The sequence below is a fragment of the Juglans regia genome, chromosome 3, assembly GCF_001411555.2.
Source record: "Juglans regia cultivar Chandler chromosome 3, Walnut 2.0, whole genome shotgun sequence".
Lineage (NCBI taxonomy): Eukaryota > Viridiplantae > Streptophyta > Magnoliopsida > Fagales > Juglandaceae > Juglans > Juglans regia.
Window position 1 is genome coordinate 8,867,759 of NC_049903.1, and position 19,586 is coordinate 8,887,344.

At 34.3% G+C, this 19,586-nt stretch overlaps 2 protein-coding genes across 2 annotated transcripts; both read right to left on the minus strand.

Annotated features, from left to right (window-relative positions):
• Window positions 1-10,340: 10,340 nt before the first annotated feature.
• Window positions 10,341-11,878, minus strand: LOC118347936 (probable F-box protein At4g22030). The gene has a single exon (XM_035688347.1). It carries the CDS (start codon window positions 11,796-11,798, stop codon window positions 10,488-10,490), a length of 1,311 nt encoding a protein of 436 aa, XP_035544240.1. The 5' UTR covers window positions 11,799-11,878; the 3' UTR covers window positions 10,341-10,487.
• A 5,432-nt stretch (window positions 11,879-17,310) lies between these two features.
• On the minus strand, window positions 17,311-18,674 carry LOC108991001 (probable F-box protein At4g22030). Its single transcript, XM_018965145.2, has one exon. It carries the CDS (start codon window positions 18,616-18,618, stop codon window positions 17,311-17,313), a length of 1,308 nt encoding a protein of 435 aa, XP_018820690.2. The 5' UTR covers window positions 18,619-18,674.
• Between the last annotated feature and the right edge of the window lie 912 nt (window positions 18,675-19,586).

Consider the following 19,586-nt stretch of genomic DNA (forward strand, 5'->3'; position numbering starts at 1 on the left):
CGTTTTTGTTCTCTTTTTGTTGATTTTGAGTTTGTTTTGATGAGAATGTTTGAATGTTTGAGGAGTATTTTTATGGGTTAGTTCCTCATGCCGTCGACTTCATCCGTGGGTATGTTTTCTTATCTCTGTATGTTTTGTTCTCTGTTTGTTGATTTTGGGTTTATTTTGATGAGAACGTTTGAATGTTTGAAGAGTATTTTTATGGGTTAAGATCTGTTTAGTTGAACAAAGGAAAAATAAATAAACATTTTTCTAAGCTCTTGAAGATTGGGTCTGTTTCCATGTACATAAAGGAAAAATAAATAACAAATCTGTTTAGATCTACTGCTCTTTAATAAAAATCAAAGACAATAATACAGTATTGCAAGAGGCAAGTTGTACTACATTCCAAGCTTAAACATATTAAAGACTAGAACAGAGAAATCCTCTTCCCCTTCTTTCTGTCTGGATCTCCTACCACTTCATTATATGTTCTCGTAATGTATTTGTAGAACAATATTAACTTTTTCTTATTTACTTCAAGTCTTTCAACATATCTTTGATAATGCCTGCGTACTCATATGGAGGGAGACTTGAAGAACTTACATATTTTTATAGTGATGAACATTTTGGGTTTCTTGATCTAATTGTATAGAAATGAGAAGAACAATTTTTTTTTTCAGTTTTCACATAGGTCTGTTATTGGACTGATTTTGTGTCGGTGTGTGCATAGCCAAGGTTTGTAATTTTTTGTTAGCTGTTTATGAGAGAATATATTCATCTTCAATGGAGGTAAGAGATTTGTGCATTCTTTCTTAATTTTGGCAATGGAGTTGTTTTTCTTGAACGATATCAAATAATTCTCATTTTTCAAGATCATATGCTATGGTTGTCATTTGTTTTCCTGATTGAATGTCTGTGTTGTTAGTATTACATTTGGGCATTAGTTCTTAATACATTCTGTAGCTGTTTATGATTTAATTAGTTTTCAATGGGCCAAGTTATCATTCAAATTATTTAGTTTTCAGTTTCCAAACTGCATGTAGAAAATTACTTAAATCACTAAACTCCTTTTACATTTCCTCTATTGCCTGTGTTCATTTTCATCTCAGGTGCTACATGTGGTTCATATCATACTTCATTGATTGATTTTCCATTTGATATCTTGTTTTAAATTATAGCTGAATATCATGTTTTGTTATGTCCCTTGATCATGCATGCAGCACCTACTCGAGGTTGTCCCTGTGGTAGGCGTTGCTAGGAAAGGAGATTTCAGTCCTTCACTCAACACAGATGAAGTTGATGCTATTTTCGATGTTCCTGTAATTTTCATATATTGTAATTTTATGTTTTGTAATGTAATTTACAAATACTGAATAATGTAATATGCAGTGAATTGCATTATGTGTTGCATGCATTTTACATGATAAATATTAAATTTCCCTTTTTAGATGCATTTAGTTAAAAATGTAATTAGTTTTATATATAAAAGAAATATGTTTTTCAACATTTTTCTTGAAAAAATTGTAATAGTATATAGGCTTTTAGATACAAAAAAAATTAAGCTTATCAGGATTATCTTTTTATGGGGAAAAAAAATCAGTAATATAGGCTTTCTAAATGTTTTAAAAAAATAATAATAAATAAATAAATCCGGGTACAGCCCGGAACCCGAATTTCCGGGTTGTAATAACCCGGATTCATCCGGATTTCGGCCCGGGTCATAACCCGGTATATCTGGGCCGGAATCCGGCCCTGATTTGGAATCCGGGTTCCGGGCCGGGTATACTCGGATACCCGGTCCGAAATCCGGATGAACACCCTTAGATTTGAATAATTTTTTATTTTTTTTATAATCCGTTCACTACAAGAAAATAGGTCTTTTCCAGCAATTTTATAATTGTCGCAAAAAAAATCGCTGCAATTAACTCCTGTTTGCGGCGATTTTTGCATGGACTTGGGTAAGGATCCTTGAGTACTTTCTTGTAATTTTCAATGTACCCTTTGAGTTATTAAGTAAAGGGAATTAAATCCTAGCTAATCTACTAACTCTGCTTCAAATACAGTATAAATTTAGTTTTCTATGGGTGTAGTTGTGCAAATCTCTATTGCTGGATAGCAATCATTCCTATTGCTATAAGTTCTCTTTTTTATTTTTTATTTGTAGCTTTCACAGTTACTTCTAGGCTGATTGAATATGTGTGTACATTCTAAGGTGGTATAATAGATGTATATTCCCAAAATGAAAAAAAGCATGAAAAGTCAACATCACATAGCTCTTAGTTCCCCTCATGTAAATGTCTTTGTCAACTGGTTCTACATGTTTGTGTGCAGCTTGTTCTTTTGATGGGCACAAAGCTGCAGCATGTTATTGCAACATTGGCATTAGAGAATGCAGGTATGACTGGATTCTTCACAGGAGCAAAGCTAAGGCCTCGAGATGATCTATTATGCTTTAACAACCCATGTATTTATTATTGTCCTTGATCCATTTTACTCTGTTCTAGGTTGGAAAAAGCATGACACATCTGCAGATAGTTGTAAATTTGTTTTCTTGTTCTTTCTTAAATTTCTATGGAATGACTTTCAATTGGGAAAGCAAAACTGATTTGCATGTTCTTTGTTTTAGCTCTTTGCATAATCTTGTTTGAATTGGCTTCGTTCTTTTGGTTCTGGGTACTCTCTTTTTTCCTTTACTAGGCTTATTGAATATTGATACTTATCTCTACTCTTTTAATCTTTTCTGCTTAATGCATTTATAATATATTGTAACAACTTTTTGTGTTCAATTAGCTATGAAAGCCATAAATCTTTGGGCAGGTGAGACATCAAACATGGTAGACTTGATAAATTATAAAGAGTTAATTAAATATATTAATAGATAGGGTCTTTCTATTGTAAATTCCACCCTAATTGTATTTGAAGGTGGTTGGTTAGAAACTATATATTGTAAAACATAGTCGATGCCAATTTTGGTCATATTAGTAGCTCGTACTTTGGATTTTTTTTTTTTGAGTATGTCAAAAGAATATTAGTGTAATCTATAGTGTAAGGGAAAATTGTGAAGCCTACAAACTTGGATGTGTATAATATTTTTTCTGTATTCTGTTTTGTGATTTTTTTTTTTTTTTTTCTGAAACCCCTTTTCCGACGATTTTTACTTGCCGGAAATAAATTTTTCATAGCTAAAAGATATTTGCGGGGACATTAACTCGCCGTTCTTTTGCGACAAAACTTACTCGTTGGAAATATTTATTGGTGACAATAGTTTAAAATCGCTGGAAAAATAATATGTTATTTGCGACGATTTATATGACTTTTTGTGACGATATATTTCTCCAGAAATAACTTTTCTCAACGATTTTAATGGTTAATGGGAAGACTTTTTCCGTTGATTTTTGCTTCATTTGCGACAGATTAAAATCGTCGTAAATAGTAATTTTTTGTGACGATTTTTTAAAATCGTCGAAATTGATCAAAAATGACTTTAGGATTTCGTCGAACCTGCGGCGATTTATAAATCACCGAAAATGATCAAATGTAGCGATTATTATATGTATTTGTGACAATTTTGAACGCTGAAAAATGTTTGATTTCTTGTTAAAGTAAATTTTTAAATGCTTCAAACAGAAGGAAAAAAAAAATGTTAAAGTTAAAGATTTTTTTCAATTGAATTCGTGTTATTAAAATCACTTATAGTAAATATAAAAAGTTAAAAACCAGCATTATACCGTTCGTCCATTACTTAATGAAAATTTTTCTCATTTGTCTGCTCTTTATTTGCTAGGACGAGCAAAACATCCTAAGCATTTTTTGTTTTGCTATTACAATATGTCCACATTTTTTTGTAAATAATAATGCAATAAGACCTTTAATTTTTTATAAGAAACAATTTACTTGAGCAATTAAGTAAAATCGGAAATAGCGACAAGTACTTGCACCATATTGTTACCATTCTCTTATTTTGCCTGACAACATTAAACATTTTTTTTTTTTTTTTTTTACCTTAAACATTTTTAAAACATAAATAAAAATTAGGTTGAGTGACGTTTTGTTAAGTCCACAGATTGAATAAAAAAACCTTATCGATTTTATAATTTCTTCTTCCTTTGTTTTTTTTTTTAATTTTTAATCATTTTTCATTATTCAAAATCATATCTTTATTTTTGGTAAAGTCCACTGATGTTTTTTTTTTTTTAAAAAATGCAGTTTTTATTATTCAAGATCATATCTTTATTTTTTTTTGGTAAAGTGCACCAATTTACAACAAAAAAGGCACCAATTTTATAATAATATCTTTTTACTTTGTTTTTTTTTTAAAATTAATCAGTTTGTTTAGTGACGTTTTGTTAAGTTCAACGATCGTATAGGTTTTTGTTTTCCTTTTGTCACCTGGTTTAATAAAAACCTTGAGTTTTTTTTTTTTTTTTTAAACAAAACCTGGAGTTGATCTTATAATATTCAATCAAAACTTACCTGGTTCTTTTTCTATGCCTAGAAACATAGACCAAAATTCTTCCTGGACTACACACAAATTTCTTTTACGAACATTTTTTTTAATTACCTTGAAAATTCACCAATCATACAATTCCTTTCATTTTTTTTTTGTTTGGTTTTTTTTACAAAAACTTCTCTCACTCCCTTGACGATTTTTAAAAGATAGATATAGATGAGAAACTAAAAAATAAATGAAACAAAAAATTCTTCAACCAAAAACTGATTCAGTCATGTTTGGTGAAGTCTAATTAGTTTTTACTTAATAAGAAGCATGTCTCTATTTTTAATAAAACCTTGAGTTTTAATTGAAAAAAAAAACACTTACAAAAGCCTAAAAAAATGAACCAAAAAAATATAAAACCCAATACCATACAAACGGAACCAAATATATAATACAAAGATACTAACTATTTAAAAAATAGAAGAACATCTACTAACCTATTAATAACAAAATATACAAATCCAACAATATATACAAAAAATAAAATATACTCACCATTCCAAACATATATAAATTTTGAACCCACTTGTTCAAAAAAAATACCAACCAAAATATACAAGCCGAAAAAATAAAACTGAAAGACATATACAAACTCTAAAGCAATTTGAACTCCAAATAAAAAACTGCAAACCAAAATATACAAACTGGGAAAAAAATTGAAAGACATACATTCTAAAAATATAAATTTTGAACCCAATTGCTCATAAAAACCACAAAAACTCTATTGCTCATAAAATTAAAAATAAGTTCTTTTTCAATATATATAATAGCTATTTTAAATTGAAAGTCTTGGTTAATTAATCATATAAACATGGATCACATGAAGAAATTACTTTTTGCAACTTCATACTATCACTTTTCCATAATTTTCCCACATAGATAATCTTTATGAAAAAATAAATTCCACTAAAAAATAATAGGTTTTTGTCCACTTTTTAAGATGGAGTTAATTTTTTTTACAAAATAACTATGCGGCTTGACAATTTAAAATTGAGAAAGCCTTAGCACCGATCCATCCAACCACTCCCAATTAACAGTTTGCCAATAGTTAAGTGACATGTATGCTTTCCACCACAACTATCATGTAGATGCACAATATCAGATTCCCATCACCATTTAACAAGGACATGAGAGAGAGAGAGAGAGAGAGAGAGAGAGAGAGAGAAATTCAGGCAGCTGCTCATCGAGGAGGGGTTGGGTGCGGTAGTGTGTCTAGGTGGAGATTGACGGAGACGTAGTTGGGGTCGACGACAATGAAACCCGTGAGAGCGACCTATGGTGGAGACGATGGCAGCGATTGAGTTAGAGGAAAGAGAAGTACAATGTGAGTTGGATTTGAGCTAAGCATTGTTTTGGCTTCATGGCAATGAAATCTGTGGTGTGGGGTGTGGTTTTCATAGGGTGCTCACTACTTTGTTTCTTTTCTTTTTTTTTTTTGTATGAAAAAAAGATGAGATTTATGTGTTACGGTGGTGCTGGGTGCTATCAGTGGTGGTGTTAGGAGGTGCAGTGGTTCAACTATGGTAGTTTAATCATGCGACAAGGTACTAAGGGGCCGTGGGGTTGCTAGTTTCCCGTGGGCTATAGGTAGCGGTGGCAGAGGAACCTTGTGGGATTGTCGTGCATAGAAAGAAATTGTGGCTGTACAACTTCTGAGATGGTGGGCAACACCAAGGTAGGAAACAAATGGTTGGCGTCGGACTGGTGGTGGTGGAATTGAACTTGCTATAGTGCGGCAGTGCAAAGAGACAAAAGCAGAGAGGGGCAGGTAGAAGTGCTATTGGCCTGGGCTATATTCCTTTTCTGTTATCAGAGTTGTACCGTGTGAATGAGGCTATTATGAGTTTGGTGAAATTTCTGACGTGGCAACAGATGAAAGAGAGGTTGTTATATGCACAATATTAGTCGAATCGCTTAGAAGCGGAACAGTTTGAAATTTGTACATATCATTTCTCATAAACTTTACGGTCAGATTGTGATGGAAGCGTATATTTTCATAATAAGGAAAGAAATTGCCACCCATAAAATTCTATATAAATATATAGTTAATGTTTTCAAAGTAGGAAAGGCAAAGTTATTAATTAATGTACAGATCAACAACAAATAGATGTTAATTAGGTGTACAAACTTGCATGCTTCAATACTTTTTAATCCCTTGGATATAAAAACGCAAAAGTTGGATATAATAATACTTTTTAATCGCTTGGATATAATAATCAATTGATTCCATTTTTTTTTTGAGAAAACCTCCCTTCATTGATAACAATAAATATTACATGATCTGATGAAACAATGGAGTTTCCTCCATGTTGACAATGTAATCTGATACATATAAAGCAGCCTTAGCTAGATTATGGGCAATATAATTGCCTTTCCTGTGTACATGACTGACTCTACATGCTTCCAACTTTACCATTGTAGCTTAAGCATCAACAATGATCATCCCAAAGTAGCGCCCATTATGATTCTTGAGATTGAGTTCAGTGACCACTTTTTTGGAATCTCCTTCTTGTATGACCTTCCTCATACCCAATTCTACTCCAAACTTTGCTTCTATCCCTGCTGCTATAGCCTCAACTAGATTTAGACCAGGCAATGATCTTTGTTTTTTCCTCAAGGTTGCCAAAAAGTTACCCATTTCTTCTCTGACTGCTACCCCAATTCCTATTTTGCATTGTTTTTTTATCAACAACCACATCCCAGTTAACCTTACAAAATCTTTGAGGTGGACAAACCCATGGATCTGTCCTCTTGATTTCTACACTGACTTGCTGCTCATTTCTTGGTTCAATTGTACATAAATCCAGCTTCATTTGATTGAATCTGTGTAATACAACCAGTGGATCTAACAAAATATTTTTAAAGACTAACTGATTTCTTCTCCGCCACATAGATTCCAGAAAGATAAAGACAACTCCACCATTTCTTGCTTATCAAGTTCGTTGAACATTTCTTCTTTTAACTCTTTGAAACTTATATAAGACTACTTACATTTCTGAATTGTTCTGGAAAGTTGGCTCAAAACATCATTTGTTGAGGCACACTCCCACAAAATATGCTCAATTGTTTCAGGCTCACTAAGACACATTAGACAAATTGGATTATCCAAAACTTTCCTCTTGTACAAGTTGTTCTTTGTGGGCAATATATTTCAACATGCTCTCCATTGAAAGTTCTTTGCTGCTGGAGGTAAGTGAATCTTCCATAATCTGGTCCACTTCCAGTCCCTCTGATTATTGATGAAAGAACTTTTCCCTTTTTCCTTATCTTGTAATTCCCCTTGTAAATGATATGCGCTTTTCACTGTAAAGCAGCCATTTGCACTGTTTCTCCATATCAATTTGTCTTGTTGATTACTCTGGCTGATTGGTAGCTACTTGATTAGCTCAGCTTCCTTGTTGCAATAAATTACATCAATTAAAGGTAGATTCCATTTCTTACCATTTGGCATCATTAGAGCTTCCACCTTAGCTTCTTCCCCCAATGATTTGTTACCACTTTGAGGTATGAAAGTTGTAGGTTGTGGCAATCATGGATCAAACCATATTCTCACTGACTTCCCATTTCCTATTCTCCAATGATGTCCTTGTTGTAGAAGCTCTCTTGCTGATAGAATACTTCTCCAAATGTAGGATGAGTTACTTCCCACTTTTGCAAAAATCAGATTTGAGAAAATATTTAAGCTTCAACACTCTAGAAGATAAAAAAATTAGGATATAATAGAATTCTCCAACCTTGCTTTGCTAACAAAGCAAGATTAAAGTTTTCAAAATCTCTAAATCCAAGACCTCCTACTTCTTTAGATTTCCCCATCTGAAACCAACTCATACAATTCATCATTTTTTCTTGATTTACCTGACCCCACCAATATTCTTTCATCAAACTGTTTAGCTACCTCAATAAAGATTTGGGAAGTTTAAAAACTCCCATTGAATAAGTGAGAATTGCTTGAATGATAGATTTGAGGATAATCTCTCTCCCTGCTTGTGATAAGAATTTGTGCTTCTAATTGCTCATTTTAGTACTAACTCTGTTTAGTATGGCCTTGAACTCTTTACATCTTGATCTACCAACCAAAGCTGGAAGGCCTAGATATTTTTCCTGTGAGTTTGTTCCTCTAATCCCTACCTTATTAGTTAATAAGTTCTTGGAAGAGAGGCTAGTATTTTTACTCAAAAAGAGAGAAGACTTGTCTTTGTTCATTCCCTGGCCAGATGCTTCCTCACATTGATTAACATTATCCAACATCTTCCTCCATTCCAACTCTACTGCCTGGCAAAAAAGTATGCAGTCATCTGCAAAAAATAGATGACTGATATGCAATTTTCCTCTAGCAATAGGAATCCCAGTAATTTTTCTAGCCAACTCTGCCTTATTGATCAACTGAGTGAGAGCTTCTGAGCATAATATAAATAGATAGGGTGATAGAGGATCACCCTGTCTAACTCCACGAGATTGCTGAAAATTAGGTTGTGGATTGCCATTGATTAATAATGAGTAAGAGACAGTGGAAACACATCTTGAAATAAGAGCAATCCATCTGCTATTGAAACCCATCTTCCTCATTACCGTTTCAATAAAGGACAACTCCAATCTATTGTAAGTTTTACTCATGTCCATCTTAAGAGCCATAAATCCTTTTGAACCCTTCATTTTGGACTGCATTGAGTGAACAACTTCATAAGCAACAATAACACTGTCTGCTATCATCCTCTCTGGTATAAATGCATTCTGAGTTGTTGATATGATGCTAGGCAGAATGTTCTTTAATCTGTTTGCTATTGCACAAACTTATAGGTCTGAATTCTGTTACAACTTTGGGGTTTTTGACCTTCGTGATTAACATTATGAAAGTCTCATTAATAGAGCTATCTCAATTGTTGGTGTTAAGGGCTGTAGTAACTGCCTCACAAAAGTCTGTACCTATAACACCCCAATGTTGTTGAAAGAAACAAGCTGAAAACCCATCTGGACCAGGGGAACTCATAGGTAAAGAATTTGGACATAATAGTTGAAGACTTTCCCCTAACGATATGCGTGCAATAGTTGTTGCGAAAAACGTTTGGTGAGACGACTACTTGAATTATAAAAACGACAGTTTATTATCTTAATACAGTCAAAAAGCCTTGTGTAAAAATATGAAATTCCTTAAAGATAAAAATTGCCATAATCATAAAGAGATTCTATAAAACTAAATTTATAAACTAACGCAATTTGGTGTGGTATGTTAAATCGTAAAATTACTTTTACTGTAAAATAAATCTAATCTATCACATAAAAACTAGGTTAGTTTGTGAATTTTCGTTTCGTATAATTTTTTTGTGGTTGTACAACTTCTATTTTCTTAAAATTCAACAGGTGAACTTATGCAGTTTAATTAAAATTTTGAAAATATTATTGATTTAACAAATTAAGTGATCATTATTATTAATTATTGTCTAATTGTTCAGTCTTAAATAATTGTTAGGTGTACAGTAACAATAATTGAGCTGCGAATGATTGACTTTTCAATAGAGCTGACCTAGCTTCAATCGCAGGGACAATTCCAACCATATATTAAAGATAAAAAGAAACACTTAACCCTAACATATCATATAATCTAAGCCGTCCAGTTGGACCAGTCCCCATCACATCTCTTGAATATTCAGTGTTCAAATAATCAATATAAGATTTCGTGTTCTTCAAATGGGAATATATATATATATATATATATATATATTTATATATATTATTGCATGCATCATGAGTTCTCTCTATCGATCATCTCAGCCACGGTCGTAAAGTTATATATATATGATCTGTGCATGCTTGCAACATGACTAATATTCAATTAATAATTCTTAAAAATAAATTCAAGTAATTATATGAAGAAACTAAGAAAATAGATGAATTGAGATTATAAATTAACATTGTTTCTGTGTTGGTGATTGTACAAATTAAAGATCGAATTAGTTATATGAACAATCAAAGAATCAAAGAATAACTGTGCATTCATGAAGTCTAGCTTGAACTAAAAAAGCTTGCTAGCGAATTCGTCTATGGCAGTTCCGTCTAGACGATAAGAAGCTGACTTTCTAGCAAGTTCTCTGAGCTGTGACAAGCTTCTCCCCAGTTGCGACGCCACTTTCATTTCTAACAACTCACCGTTCTCTCTTTTCTCCAAGTCTCCTTCGTCGAGTGTGGCTTCGATTGTTTCTTGCAATAGCTGGAAAAATCCACCGTTGTTTCGGTACATCTCGAACACCATTCCAACTTGCCCACCGTGCTGGAAGGCATTAGCAGTGGTAGCTAACGCCCCTGCAGCCACGGCTACGATTGCTGCCCAGGACCCATTACCAACACATGCAGAGCCAACAGCTGCAATCCCTGTGAGTAATGGACCCGAGATGGATAAGATCTTGTTAATCTTCAACACCAGGTTGCCTAGCCTTTCGTAGTCCTTACCGTCCTTTCTCTTCACCACTTCAACGATGTCCCGCATTTCCACTTCAAGTTCCTCACTCCACCCATTGTTCCCTCGTTGTTTTCTTTCATGCGATTTAGTTTTCTTTCGGAGTACTTGGTGTGAAGGCCACCAAGTAGCAGGCTCAAACTTTGCAGGGAATTTGTCAAGCATTGCTCCTAGCAAGGGAAGGGGGTAGGCTCGGTCAAGGGCCAAAACCCTTTCCATCACGTCCTTCACATCTTCTTTCGTTGTTGCTCCAAGAGCGAGCATAGTTTCTATTTGGCTCTGGAGTTGCTTGAATAATCTGGTAGCATTGCGTTGTTCTTCTGCAAGTTGTGAAGGCTGAATTTTGTTCATCACAAGCAGCATCCCTGTGGCTGCAGAATACAAGAGAGTGGATGACAACTTGAGAGCCAGAAGGGGCATTCCGGCGCCACCGATCGCAGAAACACCAGCCATGGTTGCGGCAGTGAGAGTAATCATGTTGATGGAGTTTAGAAAAAGGGTATTCCAGTTATCACGCTGCTTTCCAATGTTGGCATGCATCTCGACTCTGTCAGCCACGGCCTCTAAGAGGGAATAGAGCTGGGTGGTGGCAAAAGCAATTGAGTTTTGTGCTTTAATATCATCGACGAATGGTGTGGTAGTAAAATTGATGTTTTGTAAAACTGGGATCGTGCTTGTTAACCCGTCGACCCTTATATTGTTCAATTCGTCAATCAACTTTCTTGTCGTTGGGATTTTGGGAACGGAGAAAGGGGCTTTTGGAAGCTTTGGGACATGAATAGCAGCATTAATTTTCCTGGAAGAACAGCATGAAGAAGAAGAAGTGGAAGTAGGTAATAGGCCGAGAGCTGAAGCTTGTAAGGAAGCCATAATTGACAGAGGTTGTATCGCAGGGTTTGTTTATGTAGCTAGCTGTGCCTTGGAGTTGGAGGAGCAGAAGGAAAGGTTGAGAATGCAATTATGCAGGGCTGGTTGAGTCTTATTTATACCAAGGAAGTAGAGCTGAGAAGAAGGGATCAGGTTAATATTATTGACTGGCTGACCATTGGACTCGGTATATTGGCTGACCCGGCCATTCGCTTTCTCGTTATAAATTTCAAGTTCAACATTTTGTTCCTCGAGCGTGATGTTGGGTCTCTCATGCGACGTGGTAAAAATTAGTAGTCTAATTTAATTTTTTTAAATTTTAAAATAAAAATAATATTAAAAAATATATTTTAATAATATTTTTTTAATTTTAATTTAATATCATCTCATCACAACTATATTCGAAAACAAACGAGACGTTAATACAAATAACATGATTTCCGTCGTTTCTATGTACTTGCCTTCTGCTTCGTGACATGATGGCCGAAATTAACCGACATGTTTTTATTAATCATGGCAGTACAATGCATTGATTAAAAAACTTTATTACACTTCCTTCTTATTATTTTTTCGATACTCACTTGTACATGTAAATTAGACCCACGATATTTAATAAGCATTTAGAGTTGTTCGAAAATTTACTTGAACAATAATAAATTTTGTGATGACTACTTTAAATAATTATCTTTTTCACACTTTAAGTCCTAAAATTCAAATAAAAATTTTAAGAAAAATATATCATATCATCTAATTATTAATATAATTTTTTTAAATTCTCACATAAAATAAAATAAACAATTCAATATTTTTAAATCTTAAAATAAAAATAATATTAAAAAAATATATTCTAATAATATTTCATTCAAATTTTAACTTTTATCTCAACTCATCTCATCTCATCTCATCTACAAAAACAAACGAGGCCAAAAAAGTAATTCTACATATAACCGCGAAGTGCATAAACGTTACGTAATCGTTTTGAAAAAGAGTGGGGTCTACTATTAAAAAATTAATTTTTTTTATGTGGGTCCTATGTTTTATTCACTTTTTTCAAAACGATTACGCGGTAGTTGCACAATTAACAATTACAAATATATTTTCTCTTAATAAAAACCTTGAGTTCTTTTTTTTTTTTTTAAACAAAACCTGGAGCTCTTATAAGCAATCAAAACTTACCTGGTCTTTTTCTATACCTAGAAACATTGACCAAAATTCTTCCTAGACTACACACAAATTTCTTTTAAGAACATTTTTTTTAACTAACTTGAAAATTCACCAATCGTACAATTCCTTTCATTTTTTTTTTTGTTGGGATTTTTTTACAAAAACTTCTCTCGCTCCCTTGACAATTTTTAAAAGACAGATATAGATGAGAAACTAAAAAATAAATGAAACAAAAAATTCTTCAACCAAAAACCTATTCAGTCATGTTTGGTGAAGTCCAATTAGTTTTTACTTAATAAGAAGCATGTCTCTATTTTTAATAAAATGCTTGAGTTCTAATGAAAATATAAAAAACTAAAACCCTAAAAAAATGAACCAAAAAAAAATATATAAAACCCAATATCATACAAACCGAATGAGAATCATGTCTCTATTTTTAATAAAACCTTGAGTTTTAATTGAAAAAAAAAACTTATAAAAGCCTAAAAAAATGAACAAAAAAAATATAAAACCCAATACCATACAAACGGAACCAAATATAAAATACAAAGATATTGACTATTCTTACAGTAAAAAAACAGAAGAACATCCACTAACCTATTAATAATGAAATATACAAATCCAATAATATATACAAAAAACAAAATATACTCACCATTACAAAAATATAAATTTTGAACCCACTTGTTCAAAAAAATACCAACCAAAATATATATACAAGCCGAAAAAATAAAATTGAAAGACATATACAAACTCTAAAGCAGCTTGAACTCCAAATAAAAAAACTACAAACCAAAATATACAAACTGGAAAAAAAACTGAAAGACACATTCCAGAAATATAAATTTTGAACCCATTTGCTCATAAAAACCGCAAAAACTCTAATGCTCATAAAATTAAAAATAAGTTCTTTTTCAATATATATAATAGCTATTTTAAATTGAAAGTCTTGGTTAATTAATCATATAAACATGGATCACATGAAGAAATTACTTTTTGCAACTTCATACTATCACTTTTCCATAATTTTTACAAATAGATAATCTTTATGAAAAGGTAAATTCCACTAAAAAATCATAGGATTTTTTACACTTTTTAAGGTGAAGTTTATTTTTTTACAAAATAACTATGTGGCTTGACAATTTAAAATTGAGAAAACCTTAGCACTGGTCCATCCAACCACTCCCAATTAACAGTCTGCCAATAATTAAGAAACACGTAGGCTTCCCACCACAACTATCATGTGGATGCACAACATCAGATTCCCATCACCATTTAACAAGAACATGAGAGAGAGAGAGATTCGGGCAATTGCTCACCGAGGAGGGGTTGGGCGTGGCAGTGGGTCTAGGTGGAGATCACGGAGGCGTAGCTGGGGTCAACGACAACAGAGCCCGAGAGAGCGACTTGCGGGGTAGTCGACGGCGACAACTGTGTTAGATGAAAAGGAAGTACAATGTGCGTTGGAGTTGAGCCGACCATTGTTTTGGCTTCATGCATGGCAGTGAAATCTGTGGTGTGTAGGTATCCTTTGGTGTGGTTTTCATATGGTGCTCACCACTTTTTTTTTTGGGTATGAAAAATAGAACAGATTTGTGTGTTACGGTGGTGCTGGATGCTATCGGTGGTGGTGTTTGGAGGTGCAGTGGTTCAATTATGGTAGTTTAATCATGCGACAGGGTACTAAGGGGCCATGGGGTTGTTGATTTCTGGTGGGCTGTAGGTAGCGGTGGCGCTATGATGGAGGAAGCTTGCAGGATTGTCATGCACGGGAAGAAATTGTGGTTGTACAACTTCTGAGATGGTGGGCATCACCAAGGTAGGAAACAGATGGTCGGCGTCGGAATGGTGGCGGTGGAATTGAACTTGCTATCGTGTGATGGTGCAAAGAGATAGAAGCAGAGAGGGGCAGACGGAAGTGCTATTGGTCTGGGCTATATTCCTTTTCTGTTTTGAGAGTTATATCGTGTGAATGAGACTATTGTGGGTTTGCTAAAATTTCTTATGTAGCGGTAGATGAAAGAAAGGCTGTTATATGCACAATATCGATTGAACTGCTTAGAAGCGGAACTGTTTTAAATTTGTACAAATCAAATAGTGAGAGAAGCGTATATTTTCATAATAAGGAAAGAAAATGCCACCCGTAAAATGCTATATAAATATGTAGTTAATGTTTTCAAAGTAGGAAAGGCAAAGTTATTAACTAACGTACTGATCAACAACAAATAGATGTTAATTATAAGGTGTACAAACTTGCATGCTTCAATACTTTTTAATCGCTTGGATATAAAAACGTAAACTTTCGAAGTTTCAAAGCTATAATAATCAATTGATTTCAAATTTGGACATAATAGTTAAAGACTTTCCCCTAACAACATGCCTGCATTTTGTTGTTGTGAAAAAAGTTGGGTGAGACGACTACTTGGATTATAAAAACGTACGATAGTTTATTGTTTTAATACGGTCAAAAATTAAGTCTTGTGTAAAAATACGACATTTTTTAAAGATAACTATTTTAATCACAAAGAGATTTCATAAAAGTAGATTGATAAACTAACGTAATATGGTGTGGCATGTTAAATCATAAAATTACTTTTATTGTAAAGTAAATCTAATCTATCATATAAAAATAATGTTAATTTGTAAATTTTCTTTCGTAAAATTTTTTTTTTATGACTGTACAGCTTCTCTATTCTTAAAATTCAACAGGTAAACTTATGCAATTTAATTAAAATTTTGAAATAATTATTGATTTAACAAATTAAGTGATTATTATATTATTAATTATTGTCTAATTGTCAAGTTTTAAATAATTGTTAGGTGTACAGTGACTATAATTGAGCTGCGAATGATTGACTTTTCAATAGAGCTGACCTATCTTCAATCCCAGGGCCAATTCCAACCATGTATTAAAGATAAAAAGAAACACTTAACCCTGACATTTCATATAATCTAAGCCGTCCAGTTGGACCAGTCCCCACCACATCTCTTGAACATTCAATCTTCAACTAATCAACATAAAACTTCGTGTTCTTCAAATGGGAATATATATTATTGCATAGCACTGTTCATCTAGACTGGATTTTTTCTCGATCCGGATAAAAAAATTATTTGAAACCCAGATTACAAAATCCAGACCAACACGGTCCGAGTACGGGTTAGGGACCCGGTATCCGGATCTTTAAAAAAAAAATCCCTTGATCATAAATCCCTCCCGACTCACTTCTCTCTCTCTCTCTCTCTCTCTCTCTCTCTCTCTCTTGTCTCTCACTCTCTCTCTCTCTCGTTGCGCTGCAGGAGAAGCAGAAACCCTAGCCGCTGCCATCGTGACCCCGTCACTGCATCTCCTTCGCAGTCGCCGCATCTCCTTCATCGTCGACCTTTGCCTCTAGGTCGTAGTCTCAGTAAACCCCCCGACTCACGTCTCTCTCTCTCTCTCTCTCTCTCTCTCTCTCTCTCTCTCTCTCTCTCTCTCTCTCTCTCGTTGCGTTGCGAGAGAAGTAGAAACCCTAGCCGCGGCCATTGTGACCCCGTCGCCGCATCTCCTTCGCCGTCAACCTTTGCCTCTAGGTCATTGTTCCGGTTCTCTCTCTCTCTCTCCCCTTGTAAATATATTTCTGTGCGTGAGTACAAGGTCATTAGGTGTGTGAACTATTTACCGTTGAGATGTGTTGTGCGGTGGTGGATGGATGCTTTGACCATCTGTTTGCTGGTGGTCATGTGGTTTTTGAAATGTTTATGGATTCGTTGATTCTCTATTTTAATGAATCTGTTTGGTTGTTGGGAAAGTTTAAGGAAAAAAACCCAAATTTGTTTATTTTGTCCTTTTCACTCTCTGTATATACTCATCCATGCTCAAAGTTTAATGAAGAATCTATTTGGTTATTGGGAACGTTGAAGGAAAAAAGTCTAAAGTTGTTTACTTCGTCATTTTCTCTCTGTATGTACTCATCCATGCTCAAAGTGTAATGAATTTGTTTGGTTGTTGGAGTAATTAGATAATATACGTAGTAATTATATGAATCTGTTTAGTTTCTTCATATAATATACGCAGTAATACTGCATGTAGGAGCTCTTTCTATCGATCATCTCAGCCACGGTCGTAAAGTTATATATATATATATATATATATATATGATCTGTGCATGCTTGAACCTTGACTAATATTCAATTAATAAGTCTTAAAAATAAATTCAAGTAATTATATGAAGAAACTAAGAAAATAGATGAATTGAGATTATAAATTAACATTGTTTCTGTGTTGGTGATTGTACAAATTAAAGATCGAATTAGTTATATGAACAATCAAAGAATCAAAGAATAACTGTGCATTCATGAAGTCTAGCTTGAACTAAAAAAGCTTGCTAGCGAATTCGTCTATGGCAGTTCCGTCTAGACGATAAGAAGTTGACTTTCTAGCAAGTTCTCTGAGTTGTGACAAGCTTCTCCCCAGTTGCGAAGCCACTTTCATTTCAAACAACTCCCCGTTCTCTCTTTTCTCCAAGTCTCCTTCGTCGAGTGTGGCTTCGATTGTTTCTTGCAATAGCTGGAAAAATCCACCGTTGTTTCGGTACATCTCGAACACCATTCCAACTTGCCCACCGTGCTGGAAGGCATTAGCAGTGGTAGCTAACGCCCCTGCAGCCACGGCTACGATTGCTGCCCAGGACCCATTACCAACACATGCAGAGCCAACAGCTGCAATCCCTGTGAGTAATGGACCCGAGATGGATAAGATCTTGTTAATCTTCAACACCAGGTTGCCTAGCCTTTCGTAGTCCTTACCGTCCTTTCTCTTCACCACTTCAACGATGTCCCGCATTTCCACTTCAAGTTCCTCACTCCACCCATTGTTCCCTCGTTGTTTTCTTTCATGCGATCTAGTTTTCTTTCGGAGTACTTGGTGTGAAGGCCACCAAGTAGCAGGCTCAAACTTTGCAGGGAATTTGTCAAGCATTGCTCCTAGCAAGGGAAGGGGGTAGGCTCGGTCAAGGGCCAAAACCCTTTCCATCACGTCCTTCACATCTTCTTTCGTTGTTGCCCCAAGAGCGAGCATAGTTTCTATTTGGCTCTGGAGTTGCTTGAATAATCTGGTAGCATTGCGTTGTTCTTCTGCAAGTTGTGAAGGCTGAATTTTGTTCATCACAAGCAGCATCCCTGTGGCTGCAGAATACAAGAGAGTGGATGACAACTTGAGAGCCAGAAGGGGCATTCCGGCGCCACCGATCGCAGCAACACCAGCCATGGTTGCGGCAGTGAGAGTAATCATGTTGATGGAGTTTAGAAAAAGGGTATTCCAGTTATCACGCTGCTTTCCAATGTTGGCATGCATCTCGACTCTGTCAGCCACGGCCTCTAAGAGGGAATAGAGCTGGGTGGTGGCAAAAGCAATTGAGTTTTGTGCTTTAATATCATCGACGAATGGTGTGGTAGTAAAATTGATGTTTTGTAAAACTGGGATCGTGCTTGTTAACCCGTCGACCCTTATATTGTTCAATTCGTCAATCAACTTTCTTGTCGTTGGGATTTTGGGAACGGAGAAAGGGGCTTTTGGAAGCTTTGGGACATGAATAGCAGCATTAATTTTCCTGGAAGAACAGCATGAAGAAGAAGTGGAAGTAGGTAATAGGCCGAGAGCTGAAGCTTGTAAGGAAGCCATAATTGACAGAGGTTGTATCGCAGGGTTTGTTTATGTAGCTTGCTGTGCCTTGGAGTTGGAGGAGCAGAAGGAAAGGTTGAGAATGCAATTATGCAGGGCGGGTTGAGTCTTATTTATACCACGGAAGTAGAGCTTAGAAGAAGGGGTCAGGTTGTACGGAACTGAATATTATTGACTGGCTGACTCGGTATATTGGCTGACCCGGCCATTCGCTTTCTCGTTATAAATTTCAAGTTCAACATTTTGTTCCTTGCGCGTGATGTTGGGTCTCTCATGCGACGTGGTAAAAATTAGTAGTCTAATTTAATTTTTTTAAATTTTAAAATAAAAATAATATTAAAAAATATATTTTAATAATATTTTTTTAATTTTAATTTAATATCATCTCATCACAACTATATTCGAAAACAAACGAGACGTTAATACAAATAACATGATTTCCGTCGTTTCTATGTACTTGCCTTCTGCTTCGTGACATGATGGCCGAAATTAACCGACATGTTTTTATTAATCATGGCAGTACAATGCATTGATTAAAAAACTTTATTACACTTCCTTCTTATTATTTTTTCGATAATGATACTCACTTATTGATTTAGATCTTTTATTAAGTATTTAGAATTGTTTAAAAATAAAATAAAATAAAATAAACAATTCAACATTTTCAAATTTTAAAATTAAAATAATATTAAAAAAATTTATTCTAATAATATTTTATTTAACTTTTAATTTTTATCTCAACTCATCTCATCTTATCTACAAAAGCAAGTGAAGCCTAAATCAAATTCTGTAATTATGAACGAAGTGAAAACTTTTACTGCAAAGAAAGTAAGTTCATAAATTGATATAGTTTCATATGATACGTTGAATCTATTTTATAATAAAAGTAATTTTACGATCCAACGTACGTATCGCATCATTAAGCTATATTAATTTGTGAAATTATTTTTATGAGATATCATTGTGAT